Source organism: Eurytemora carolleeae, unplaced genomic scaffold, assembly GCF_000591075.1.
Source record: "Eurytemora carolleeae unplaced genomic scaffold, Eaff_2.0 scaffold1368, whole genome shotgun sequence".
In the NCBI taxonomy this organism is placed as follows: Eukaryota; Metazoa; Arthropoda; class Copepoda; order Calanoida; family Temoridae; genus Eurytemora; species Eurytemora carolleeae.
The window spans coordinates 62,731-77,085 of record NW_019397843.1 but is presented as its reverse complement, the minus strand read 5'-3'; the positions used below and the strand labels follow the sequence as shown (position 1 = coordinate 77,085).

General features: G+C 33.4%; 1 protein-coding gene across 1 annotated transcript in view; it reads right to left on the bottom strand.

Annotated features, from left to right (window-relative positions):
- Positions 1 to 14,355, bottom strand: part of LOC111716086 (HEAT repeat-containing protein 5B) — a 45,461-nt gene that overhangs the window by 12,290 nt on the left and 18,816 nt on the right. The window contains exons 25-42 of the mRNA XM_023491500.1: positions 12,932 to 13,014; positions 12,354 to 12,400; positions 11,396 to 11,454; positions 10,331 to 10,410; positions 9,765 to 9,828; positions 9,667 to 9,702; positions 8,649 to 8,744; positions 8,020 to 8,117; positions 7,747 to 7,891; positions 7,113 to 7,193; positions 5,913 to 6,032; positions 5,425 to 5,516; positions 4,895 to 4,994; positions 4,020 to 4,220; positions 3,234 to 3,470; positions 2,287 to 2,472; positions 1,213 to 1,320; positions 723 to 837 (exon numbers count right to left, since the gene is read on the bottom strand). Of these exons, the coding sequence (XP_023347268.1) occupies positions 723 to 837; positions 1,213 to 1,320; positions 2,287 to 2,472; positions 3,234 to 3,470; positions 4,020 to 4,220; positions 4,895 to 4,994; positions 5,425 to 5,516; positions 5,913 to 6,032; positions 7,113 to 7,193; positions 7,747 to 7,891; positions 8,020 to 8,117; positions 8,649 to 8,744; positions 9,667 to 9,702; positions 9,765 to 9,828; positions 10,331 to 10,410; positions 11,396 to 11,454; positions 12,354 to 12,400; positions 12,932 to 13,014 (1,948 nt within the window). The remainder of the gene's footprint in view (positions 1 to 722; positions 838 to 1,212; positions 1,321 to 2,286; positions 2,473 to 3,233; positions 3,471 to 4,019; positions 4,221 to 4,894; positions 4,995 to 5,424; positions 5,517 to 5,912; positions 6,033 to 7,112; positions 7,194 to 7,746; positions 7,892 to 8,019; positions 8,118 to 8,648; positions 8,745 to 9,666; positions 9,703 to 9,764; positions 9,829 to 10,330; positions 10,411 to 11,395; positions 11,455 to 12,353; positions 12,401 to 12,931; positions 13,015 to 14,355) is intronic.

Genomic DNA, 14,355 nt, shown 5'->3' with positions numbered 1-14,355 from the left:
GTGTACTCACTGAACTATATTCCCTGAATCTACACATGTACAGTATAATAGTGTAAAGTATTGTTATAAGTGTACGGTACAAAGTATTGTGTACACACTGAACTATATTACCTGAATCTACACATGTAGAGTATAATAGTGTAAAATATTGTTAGAGGTGTACGGTACAAAGTATGGTGTACTCACTGACCTATATTCCCTGAGTCTACAACATGTACAGTATAATAGTGTAAAATATTGGTATAAGTGTACGGTACAAAGTATTGTGTACACACTGACCTATATTCCCTGAGTCTACACATGTACAGTATAATAGTGTAAAGTATTGTTATAAGTGTACGGTACAAAGTATTGTGTACACACTGACCTATATTACCTGAGTCTACAACTGTACAGTATAATAGTGTAAAGTATTGGTATAAGTGTACGGTACAAAGTATTGTGTACACACTGACCTATATTCCCTGAATCTACAGCATGTACAGTATAATAGTGTAAAGTATTGTTATAAGTGTACGGTACAAAGTATTGTGTACACACTGACCTATATTCCCTGAATCTACAGCATGTACAGTATAATAGTGTAAAGTATTGTTATAAGTGTACGGTACAAAGTATTGTGTACTCACTGACCTATATTCCCTGAGTCTACAACATGTACAGTATAATAGTGTAAAATATTGTTAGAGGTGTACGGTACAAAGTATGGTGTACACACTGACCTATATTCCCTGAGTCTACAACATCTAACTCCATCTTTTCATTCTGAACATTCTCAAATCCACCACCACGTGTTAACCAGAGACAGGCAGCGTGCAGTATAGGCGCCCAGGTCAACTACACCAAACCACAATATTTATTTAAAGGCAGTGTTCCCACAAATATCAGAAATGGTCAAGGATAAACAAAATTTAAGTTATGAAAAACTACCTTTATAATTAATTCTATGTGACGTTATTGTGACGTTATTGCTCAACAATGGATTGTGTAACGTTCAATCTAAAGTGGTAATCAGACAACAGTGGAATAGTTATTTCTTTTAATAATGAAATGTCGCAAGGAATCTAGCAGCTTGTAACTTATCTATTTTTAAAATGTGTTCTAAATATTTCGGCGCTAACAATCACAAATTAAGTAATCCATCTCGAAATGAAGGAAACAAATAAATGTGCAATGTATATGAACGAGATTAAAACTATGCAGTAGGTGTTCCTTATAGTGTGGGCGGGCAAGCTGTATGGTATCGTTGGTATAGAAAGCTCCACCCTCATAGGGAAGCTGGGACTTAAACTCAGGCGAGAGACAGAGTAGAGCATGATCCTAAAATGTAAGAACAATTTTTTAATTGCTTGTTTGTAAAAGAAGGAACAAGAAAAATCAACTAGGGCATTTAGTAATTTTAAAATAAAAACATCAGCAATATAAAATTTCAAGGATTTTTCCCTTTTTTATTAGCGGATTTTTTTGAAAATCAAAATTATATAATTTTTATGAAATTAGAGGCAGATCAGAAACCAACTTAAAAATTCTTTTGGTCTTAATTTTTTAAAAGCATCCTACTTTTCTTTGTGAAAATACAGCTGATTATTCATACAAAGATTGTAGTCAGAGGGTTAACCACTCATTAAAGATGAGACTGTAAAGACGACCTGAAACTCTTCAATATGACGAACACAAAGTTAAATTAAGTCTTCTATTGTCTATGAATTGCTTATCAATTGCTTACATACTTTGCAAAGAAAGAAACCATTATATAGTTGCAGAGAGTACAAATGCTGTACAGCCCTCTGAGGGAGTGACAGCAATTATCAAAAATGTCAAAAATAGGAATTTCCCAAATGCCTAGGTATCTGGGAAATTTCTCAAAATGCCTGGGTATCTAGGAAATTTCCCAAATGCCTGGGTATCTGTGAAATTTCTCAAATACCCAGGCATTTGAGAAATTTCCAAAATCTTAAAAATATACCACCCTCAAATACCTATAGGAATTTGGGGAATTTCCCAAATGCGTGGGTATCTGGGAAATTTCCCAAATGCCTGTATTTGAGAAATTTCCAAAATCTTAAAAATATACCACGCTCAAATACCTACAGGAATTTGGGGAATTTCCCAAATGCCTGGGTATTTGGGAAATTTCCCAAATGCCTGGGTATCTGGGAAATTTCCCAAATGCCTAGGTTTTTGGGAAATTTCCTTTTTAAAAAAAAATGTAAATGCTGTCGTGTCATGAGCCCTCTCTGAAGTCTCATCCTTTGTGGGTAACAACAGCAAGGTTTAAAAGTTGACCTTCATGGCAGCCAGCCAGTGTTTTGACAGACTGGGTAGTTCTGTAGCAACCAGTTCAGACAAACTGTTCTCTTCCCGTGGGGATGTGGAAAAGTCCCCGAAATTATCATCATCGTCGAAATCCTCGAACGATGTGTCTTTAGCCGACTCGGAATTCATTGATACAATGTAGACCTCTGCCCAGGCCTAGGAATACAAATATCTATCTGATCTTTATTCATAATTGTTTCGTCATTTACTGTCCTGTTCTTAACCCTGCCTAACCTTTCCTTTCCTCTCCTGTCATACCATTTTTTTCCTTCCTTTCCTGTTCTACAGTGAAACCCTTAATAAAGAATACATCAAAAGAATTCATCAAATGTCGTATGCTTCACTTTCTGATAATGGAATGTTGCAGATATTTAGATTTTTAATTAAATGATTATATGGAACTCTTTAAAACTGTTCCCGCATATTCATGGCTATTTATTTATTTTCGCAAATACTGAAATATAAACTTAGTATAAAACTCATTGAAAAATTGTCAAGGCGACATTTGATAAAGTCTTCCGATGTATTCTTTATTCAGGGTTCCACTGTATCCTTTCCTGTTCTATCCTTTCTTGTTCTTTCCTTTCCTGTTCTATCCTTTCCTGATCTATCCTTTCCTGTTCTATCCTTTTATAGTCTTATCATTTCATGGCTAATCCTATCTTTGTTCTATCAGGACTGAAATTCGCAGTGAAATTTGAAGAGAATTTTAAATGTTTTGAATAGCTCATGCCCCCTTCACTGAATTGCCTTAAATTTCGGTTGGGGAACTATGAGAATGTTCTTAACTTGGTTCTAAAGTTAAAAAATGATAAGGTTGACATTTTTAGGGAGAACTTGGTTTCCAGTCACAAGCTAGTATGGAATAATATGAGTTTCCAGTCACAAGCTAGTATGGAATAATATGAGTTTCGAACCTGAAGAATAGATAGCTTCTCCAGGGTTGAAGCACTCTCATTATAGCAGTTTGAGCTGCTCCCTTTCTTTAGTTTAGACAATGAGCTGACCAGGAGCTGGTAAACCCGCTTGAGGTCGTTGAGATCTCTCACTACCCCACTGCTTATCCAGGTACTGCACACGCTACATGCTCGTGCAGTCACGTGGCTCGCCATGTCAGGTGCAAAGGCCGGACGAAGAGCGGCGCCAACTTGAGCCTAAAACAGGGTTTCTTAAGAAACTGTTAATGTTATTTTATTGTAATCTATTAAAAGAGTGCCATCTACAATCTAAACGAACTATTTTAAACTAGATGGAGACAGGTGTATCTTGGTTTTCAAAATGCAAAGATGAATATATTGCTCCAAACCAACCATTAACCAACCCCCTAGTTCCTACACACCAAAAACAATTCAACCATCCAACTTACCAATTTACAAATCATTCAACAAACCAAACATTCAACAAACCAAGCAACCAACCAACCAACCAACCAACCAACCAAGCAACCAACCAACCAAATAAAAACCAAATAAAGAAACAAAGAAATAAAAGAACGAACGAGCGAACGAACGCACGAAATAATGAACAAAGAAACAAATGAAGGAACGAACAAACGAAAGAACAAACGAACGAACGAACGAACGAACGAACGAACGAACGAACGAACGAACGAAAAAACAAACAAACAAAAAAACAAACAAACAAACGAATAAACGAAAAAGCTAAACAAACGAATGAATGAACGAATGATGTCAGCAACTAACCTGATATTGTTCTAGTATAACATGTCCTGGAAACTCTGGCTCCGGAGTCTCCGCGAACTTCTCTACCACGACCCTCAAGGTCTCCAGGCCCTCCAGCTTCAAGGGGTCAGACTCCGAGGTCGCAGCCATGAACACCATTCTCACCAACTCCGTCAAGTGGAGGACAAGGAAGTCAGATCGATGACCACCAGCCATACGCATCTGATATTAATGGTAATATAAATAAATAAATTAAAAAAGTAATGATCTATTTAAGATCCCCAATGTGGAATCCCCCGACCACCGTCGTGATAATAGGCCACATCCGCCTAAAAAAAGACAAACCATCATGTTAGTTTAGGCCGGCTGAAAGTAGAGCATTGGTAAGTATTCGATAATAATTTAGAGTTTAATCTAACATATATTAAAGCCCTACTTATTTTTGAAAAACCTTTGACACTTGAGATGCTAAGAAAGGTTAACACCATTACAAAAAGTATGTCTTATTTTTTATTTAATATACGCACAAATATGGGCACAAAATAGGCAGCGGACAAACGCAGTTACGGGTGCATGCTTGCAATCAAAATCAAATCATTTATTTCTGCAGAAAAAAAAAACAATATTTACGAATTTAGCTTTTACAAAGCTTGGGACTGTTTCAGCTGAGCCCCCCTGTTAACCAAATTCTTTAATTGAATTATAACATTAAAAAAAAACAGAGAAAGAGCAAGTTCTAGTCGCAGCGCTCGGCCCCTAGCCAGTCCTAGCCACAGCGAGCGGCCCAGAAAGTGTCTTAATCCAACCTATAACCCTAAAATATACTGATCTCTCTCTTCTTATAATTCATTGCGGTGTGCGCACGTAACTGCATTTGGCCGTTCCCCACAAAATACCTCTCTAGCTAGGGATAGATCGAAATGAGCTCTATCTCCGGAACAACAGTCGGAAATAATCTTCTTTAAACAAACAGCAGCAAACACACGTGTAGTCCACCTAGAAAAACGTTATAAATAATGGCTAGTGACCCTCCATGAAAAAGGGCATGTCCGATTTACAATGGTAACTTTAAACCTTTGTCTGATCAAAAATTGGAAAGATATTGTCGTTTTTCTAACTTCAAAGTTCTAACATTTTCATTCATTAAGTTAATACATAGCAAGTCACTTTTATACTGAGACCACAAATGAAAATAACCACTTATAAAAATCTTGGATATCTCATACATTCCTGATCAGATAAATTGAAATTCCTTTAAGGAAAATCTTATTTACTGTACAGTTCATGGTACACTGTACAGTGTACCATGAACTGTACAGTGTAGTAAAATGTATTCTTTTTAGAGAATGAGTTCAAGCCAAATTCTTCAAAAAAAAAAATTCTACCAAGATTTATAGAAATATATTTTTTCTAAATTGCAACATGCCTGGGTTGTACAGATCCCTGGGCACTGGTGTCCTCGCCTTTAGTGAATGTTGCATCATCCTCATCTACCTCCTCCCTGTCCTCCTTCCTCTCCTATACAATACATTCATTCTTTCATTTTTTCATTAATTCATTCATCCTTCCTTTCATACATTCATTCATCCTTCCTTTCATTCATTCATTCATTCATCCTTACTTTCATTCATTCATCCTTTCAATCTTGCATAAATTCATTCATTTTCTTTTAATTTTCAATTCATTCATTCTTTTTTCATTTATTGAAATATTTAAATTATCAGTTTACTATTTTATTCCCATTTTATATCTACTTTTTCTTCTTCTTTTAAATTTACCCTTTGCTTCAAGTTTACATTCTGAATACATTTTTCACATAAACTGTCCACCCCTGGTAGAATCCAAGCAGCCATCAGCTGGCTGGGTGGGGTGAGGGGGGTAACGACAAAACAAATAATATTAACATTTGGTGACCTCTTGTATATCGGAGGATGTGGTGAGGATCTCCTTTGTGAGGTTGAGCCAGGAGCTGAGGTTCTCGGAGGCCAGGTTTCCCAGGAGGCTCAGTAGGGTTTCTTCACAGTCCCGTAAAACCTATGTAAATAATGAAATAACTTTCTGAACTTTTAAAAATTTAAATTTTCTCAAATTGGAAAAAAATGTTGAGATTTTGAGGCATTTAAGGCACTTGAACATGTTGCTTTTAAAGCTTCTATTTTTCTGTTGGAATTGACGGATTTCCAAAAATTAAAAAAATCTATGAAATGTCCCGGGGCCGTTATAAACTTTGATTGGCCTCAAAGGGAGTGACCGGCTATGTAAGGTAGTTGAACTGAGTATGCAGTGTTGTGGAAAACTTCTTTCGGATTCATTTGAGACGTATTAAACTTTTTAAAGATCTGTAAATCCTGAGTTTGAGCGCAAATTCGACGTTAAAAACTCCTACTTTGGGGGTGGATACGTTTTCAGAAATAGTTTTTTTTTTTTAATTATTAAATAACGATGACATCAAACGTAAAAAAGTTCTACATAAACTACAGACGTCATGTATAGGAACATGTTGAGAAAATAAAAATTAATCTTATCATCGAAAATAAGTAATCTTGTTCAATTATTAGTTTCTATTATCTCATTATTCTGGTTTCTTATTATTCAAAAAGATTTTCGCAGATTTTCTAGAATTATTATTGAAAAGACGACATTTGAAATATTTGAAGAAATCTGCAAATAAATTCAAAGAAAAAAAGAAATTGAATATAACAATAAAATCGAAATAATCGATTTTTAGCATTGATTTATTGACAAATTTCTTTTGAGAAATATGTTCCTAACCATCTAATTAGTTCACTGTACAATTTTAATCTATTTTCGTCGTCCTTATTTAATAATTTAGAAAACCGATTCTGAAAACGTACCCATTCAAATTTTTACTTTAGTTTTCGTTGTCGTTATTTAATAATTTAAAAAAACTAATTCTGAAAACGTATCCACCCCCAAAGTATGAGTTTTTAACGTCGAATTTGCGCTCAAACTCAAGATTTACAGATCTTTAAAAAGTTTAATATGTCTCAAATGAATAAGAAAGAAGTTTTCCACAACCTGTATACTCAGTTCAACTACCATACATAGCCGATCAATTCCTTTAACCCTTCCCCGGGGCCAAGAATGTTTGACCTGTTTGTCCTCTTCCTGGTCTAGTGTTGAGAACAGTATTCCAGGTAAACCAGACTCAGAGTACGCCAGGATATTCTCAACCTAGTAGATATTATTATGTTATATAACATCTGTTATATACCATGCATCATTGCATATACCATGTATCTAGCATGTGGCAAGGTCCATGTATTATGTGCTTTGTGTCATGTGCTTTGTGTCATGTGCTTTGTGTCATGTACTTTGTGGCATGTGCTTTGTGCCATGTACTTTGTGCCATGTACTTTGTGCCATGTACTTTGTGTCATGTACTTTGTGTCATGTACTTTGTGTCATGTACTTTGTGTCATGTACTTTGTGTCATGTACTTTGTGTCATGTACTTTGTGTCATGTACTTTGTGTCATGTACTTTGTGGCATGTGCTTTGTGCCATGTACTTTGTGCCATGTACTTTGTGTCATGTACTTTGTGTCATGTACTTTGTGTCATGTACTTTGTGTCATGTACTTTGTGTCATGTACTTTGTGTTATGTACTTTGTGTTATGTACTTTGTGTCATTTGTATTATGTTGCAAATAAAATGAGTCAACAATCAGTCAGTCAATTCAATTCAATCTATTTGTCAGTTAGTTTCTCGGTTGTTGACTTGCAGACCTGATGTGTATCTTTAATCCCTGTATTGGATTCTCCAGCTGCTATATCACAGATCTCACGGGACTCACGTTGTGACAGCTGCCGTAGACAGGCGACAGCTGATCGTCGTAGAGGTAGACTACTGCTTCGTAACAGTTTTATCAATCTAGAAAACAGATATTTTACTGTACTGTACTGCACTACACTCACTGTACTGTACTGTACTGTACTGTACTGTACTGTACTGTACTGTACTGTACTGTACTGTACTGTACTGTACTGTACTGTACTGACCTGGGCACCAATGAGTACAGGTCTAGATGTCTTGGAGCAAACATATGAAGCTGCTGAAGACTGGACAGAGATTCAGACTGTACATGAGGCTCTCCAGTCTAGATAGAGAATCAAATAATTAGTACCTGTAAATATAAAAAGGCGACCTGTAATAAAATGGTTTTCTTAAAACAAAATGACTACATGTTAAAACAAAATAACTACATGTTAAAACAAAATAACTACATGTTAAAACAAAATAACTACATGTTAAAACAAAATAACTACATGTTAAAACAAAATGACTACATGTTAAAACAAAATAGCTACCTGAAAAACAAAATAGCTACCTGAAAAACAAAATAGCTACCTGAAAAACAAAATGTCTACCTAAAAAACAAAATGTCTACATGTGAAAAGCAAAATGGCTACATGTGAAAAGAAAAATGGCTACTTGTGAAAAAAAATGGCTAACTGTAAAACAAAATGGCTTCATGACAAACAAAATGGCTTCATGTAAATACAAAATGTCTACTTGTAAAAACAAAATGGTTGTCTTAATGGCTACCTGTAAAAAAATGGGCTAAATGTAAAAACAAAAAGGCTACCTGTAAATACAAAATGGCTACCTGTAAAAACAAAATGGCTACCTGAAGGATGGAGGCGGCTAGAATGATACTGTTTCTAGCCTCGGTAACACTAGCATCGTAAACAGATAACTCTGGACCAAGAGTTGTAATAATCGCCTGTACAGTCATTATCTCTTTGTAAACAGACAAGACAAGACAAGACAAACCGAGGTCTTCTTATATAAAGACTAGACAGGAAAAATAGATAATACAAGATAGATTATACAATAAACAAGAAAAAAAGAAAGACAAAATTTAAAAAAAGAGAGACATATAGATAGGATAAACAGACAGCTAGACACAAGATAGAAAGGCAATAAATATTGACATGCAGACAAGATATACAGACAGACAAAATAGAAACGCTGACAAGATATACAGACAGACAAAATAGAAACGCTGACAAGATATACAGACAGACAAAATAGAAACGCTGACAAGATATACAGACAGACAAAATAGAAACGCTGACAAGATATACAGACAGACAAAATAGAAACGCTGACAAGATGTACAGACAGACGAAATAGAAACGCCGACAAGATATACAGACAAACAAAATAGAAACGCTGACAAGATGTACTGACAGACGAAATAGAAATGCTGACAAGATGTACAGACAGGCAAAATAGAAACGCTGACAAGATAGACAGACGAAATAGAAACGCTGACAAGATATTCAGAAAGACATATAGGTCAGGCGGACAAAATTTACAAAATATTATAGCAAGATAAAAAATCCAAAGGTAAATTCTCATTTTATTCCCTACAATTGACAATTTTATAACTAAACGTAAACATTAAACAGCTATGCTTAGATCAAATAAAAGTGTTCCTTTCTCACTTGGGAACGATTTTTAAAACTAATTATTTTTTTAATTTTTACACTTGAATTTTACAATTGAAAAAGCCAAAACCAGACAATATTTTAATCATTAAACTTAATTGTCAACGTTTATTCTTGAAATAACGGCAGAAAAAAAAACAAAAAACTGCTGAAAATAAATAAACCAGTGACATCTTTTGAGAGATAAAATGCCTGAAGCAGTTTCCCCAGGCAGACAAGCACATCAGCCTGAATTACAACCAATCAGAACATGCAAAGTATATTCTTCAATCAGAGATTGTAATACCAACCTGAGTTAGTGGAGTTGTTAATAAAAGCTTTAGAAGCGATGTCAATGTGGGCTCTACATAACTCCTGCAGCAAAAAAAAAACAATTTAAAAAAATTTAAATAATTTTTGTTTCACTGATGAAAAGAAGAAATTATCAATTTCGTTTTTAAAATAACTTTTTATCTTGAAAGAAATATTCCTGCGCATTTTTTGACTACAGCATGATTTTTTTTCATCCATTTTAAGTCCAATACATTTAAAACTTATTCCTGAACCCCCCCTCCTTGCCCGGGGGGAGGGGGGGATAATTTTGAGAAAATAATGAAAAATTTCACACCCTTTCATGATTTTTATCCGTAAATCCATTTATTTTGCCCAATTCAGCGAATAAATCCTTACATTTTTGCACAAACATTCGTTTAACATTTAGGGAAAATATTCAAAATAACATACTTAACATTTAGGGAAAATATTTAATATAACATACTTAACATTTAGGGAAAANCATTTAGGGAAAATATTAATATCAAGAGGGGCCAGCGGGATAATCATTAAAGAAAAAAAAGTTTATTGTTAGTAAACTGACCTAAACATGGGACCACCAGAATCTGCCAGCAGAGCTAGAGCATGCAGGGCCCAGGCCTGGACTACAGGACTAGCAGAATCCTTAATTCAGATTAACAAATATAGATGGTGTTTTAACATTCAAACTTCCCTCCGGGGGTCCATATAATTCCATCTAATACGATCCAAAATGCTGATTGATAGATATTAATGGCAGAAATCAACCTAAGAATGTTGTTGCTGTAAACAATTGGAAGTATGGTATCAAGTTGTAGAAAAAATTCCATACTGCAGAATGTATATTTATACTGTACACGGGCAGCCGTAGTTCATTTGAATTTCCGAGCCGGGCCACCTTTCTGGTCCCAGTTTGTACTGTACCTAGCTCTATGGACAGGACTAGCCGGTGCAACAAGGTTGATGCGGTCAGACTTTATGCTTCATATAGGTTGAATTTACTTTTACGTAAGGGGCAGATTTGCGTGTGCAAGAGAGTGTTTATTTTTATGTAATGCAGTACACATTTCTGAAGTATAGTACACTTACACTAAAGAACTTGACACAGAAAGTTTATCTTCATGCCATTAATTGTAGTTTCAACACCGATCCATTTGGGATCAGAGATGGAATTATATGGACCCTGCTTCTCCACCACTCCTTTAAGTTCTAAGCTTGGTTTTCATTTCATTTCTTGCAATTTAAACCAAACAAAGTAGAAAATATTTTTTTCAATCGACTTTTTATGATTACAAAAATACTTTTAATTTCACAAAACTAGCATTAGATAGAAAAATCTTAAGAATCATAAAAATATGAAGAATAAAATCTCTGGAATGAAATCCCTGACAGCGTTAGATCTTCAAAAACAGTTTTAAGAGAAAATATGACGAGGTGTACGGTCCAAAACATATCTAAATGTTTGTGGCGAACAAAAGCCCATGAGCCGCTTTACATGGCATTGGCCACGCATGTGGCTCTCTTAGCGTGCACAAACCAAGTATAACCAAGTATAACCAAGTGTAACCAAGTGTAACCAAGTATAACCAAGTATAACCAAGTATCTTAAAAATTGAAAGAAAAAACATACCTGTGATAAAGGAAGAAGAATTGACACACTAGGTTGTATATGTTGGGAAGTACTTAGACCTAGGATATATTTATTGGCTGAAATATGTATAAACAAACAAACAAATAAATAAACAAACAAACAAATAAATAAACAAACAAACAAAACAAACAAACAAACAAACAAACACCCAAACAAAACAAACATACAAATATAAACACAGTCAACCATTCTTCATAGAAATCAGGAGAAGAAGTCTGCAGTGAAATTAGTGCAATTTTTACATACTGTTTTATTTCTAAAAAACGGTTTTCATATTTGTGTCAAATTTGTCATGAATGATGGATTTATTATTTATTTGACTTAACATTTTGAGAATATCAATTACAGGTAGGGACAGGGACAAATTCTAACAGTTTAACTTCGCTAACCAAGTACCATTGCTGGTTATTTTGAATGATTTAATATTAATTTTTCGCTGAAAAAGAATATTAAATCAAAATAAGACAAAAATAATTTTGAATTTAATAAAAGCAAAGAGATGTGGAAGGTGAAGGAACAGATTTATAAGGAGCAGATAGAAGAAGAGGTATTGAAGAATAAAGTTTAAAAATGAGGTCAGTCACAATTTTTTCAATTTTTTCATTGCTTAGGACGTATTTTATTTTGATGCGGATCCGGAACCTGGATCCGCCCTTTAAATAAAATGTATCCGGCCCGGGTAGAAGGGCATTTCTTGATGATTTGGATGATTTGGTTGGTTCCATTAAATTGTATTCAATGTTTCAAGATTTAAGCCGGCGCTCAATTAAAACCGGGTTTTGGCGGATTTGAGACGCCGCTAAAATTCATTAAATTCGGACTCTGTTGAAATTGCCCCGAAATAAACGTTAATCTAAATATTTGCTTTTCTTACACTTTGCCGAATTTTGACACTGAGAAAGAACAAAATGCAAAAAAAAAAAAAAACGCTATTTACCTCCGACATATTTGTGAATGCAGCCTAGAGCCAAAGAATGTCCAGTCCTGTTCAATATCAAAAATGAAGATTAAAAAATAAAATTTCAATGGACCTAAAAATTACATTTTATAGTTGTCTTATTATTGATTTTAACCAAGCTAAACTTGATTTAATTCATACTTAAAAAAATAAATTGTCAAAAAATTATTTTGTAATTATTTATAACTACATTACATTTACAGATAAAAATGCGTGCTTTTTTCCACTGAAAACTTAACAGAGTGGGTCGCCAAGGGACGTTAAGTAACTTAACATCTCGCTAATCACACTTGTATGCGATTCCATAAGCACCTAATCCAATCATGTGTTTGGTGTCTATTCTGAAACATTAGAAATTGCATCGCGGTTACATCTATTTTTCTATTTATCTCATCATCCAATTAGAGATGAATCCTTATATATCTGGACTAAATAGTAAATGGAAATATTTACTTCTACTGAAATTACGTGGTCGGTAAACATATTTTTATTTTTTTATCTTAAAAATAATTTTGTTCTCAAAAATTATGATTTTAAAAGTTGATTGTTTGATATTCCTGCTCGCTACATCAACAGCTGATTTAGGATATTCAATTGATTTCAAGGTCATATCCGCAGTTATCTTCTCATCACTGATAACCTAGACAATATAGCTGTGCATCGTAGCAGAGGATTACCAGAGGTCAATACTACAGTTGGATCATTCAGTGTTTACAACATAACAAACCAATTATCAAATCAACAAAATTAACAATTTCAAGAATTAACAAATAAATTAAAAAACGATTAACAAATTCACGAATCAACGAATTAAAAAATTAACGAAAAAATGAATTAACGAATAAATGAGAAAACAAAAAAATGAATTAACGAATTCACGGATTGACAAATCAATGAATAAATGTATTAATGAATGAATTAAAAAATAAATGAATGAAAGGATGATTGAATGAATGAATAATAAAATAAAAATAAATAAATTAGTGAATAATTACATAAAAGAATAAATGAATAAGTAAATAATGAATAAATGAATGAATGAAAGGATAGATGAACAGATGAATGAATGAATAAATGACTAACTAAAAAAAAATAATTAATGAATGAATGAATAAATAAATGAATAAATGAATGAATGTTGGAATGAATGAGTGAATAAATGAATGAATGAATGAATAAAAGGATGAATGAATGAATGAATAAATAAATAAATAAAAAATTAATTAATTATTGAATGAATAGGTGAATAAATGAATGAATGAATGAAAGATTAATTTATCAATGAATGAATGAATAAATAAATAAGTAATACAAATTATTGAATGAATGAATAAATGAATAAATGAATGGATGAATTAATGATAGAATGAATAAATGGGTAAATGATTAAATGAATGAATGAATGAATGAAAGAATCCCTGTCTCCAACATATCTCTGAATGAGGCAATAAACTCTTTCCCTGTTAACCCTGCTTTCTCCTCCACCATTCCTCTGAGTCCTGTACATTATTATCATTGAATATCATCACAACATTAATTGGTTTAATTGGTGTGTTTATGTTTATACATCACGAGTGTGATAATTTAATACATCTCTTTCCGACTTCATTGGCCGTTCAGGAATTCAGCCAGTTATCAAGCTTGTTTTTGAAAATGTTCAGGTTTCCAGCACTTTTGATTTCATATGGAATATCATTCCATATACTGATATTTCTTGCACTAAACAAGTTTCTTCGTATTATCATTATTATCATTGTATGTAACCACAATTATTATTATTATTATCATTGTATATAATCACAACATTATTATTATTATCAATGTATATAATCACAACATTATTATTATTATCATTGTATATAATCAAAACATTATTATTATTATCATTGTATTTAATCAAAACATTATTATTATTATTATCATTGTATATAATCACAACATTATTATTATTATCATTGTATATAATCACAACATTATTATT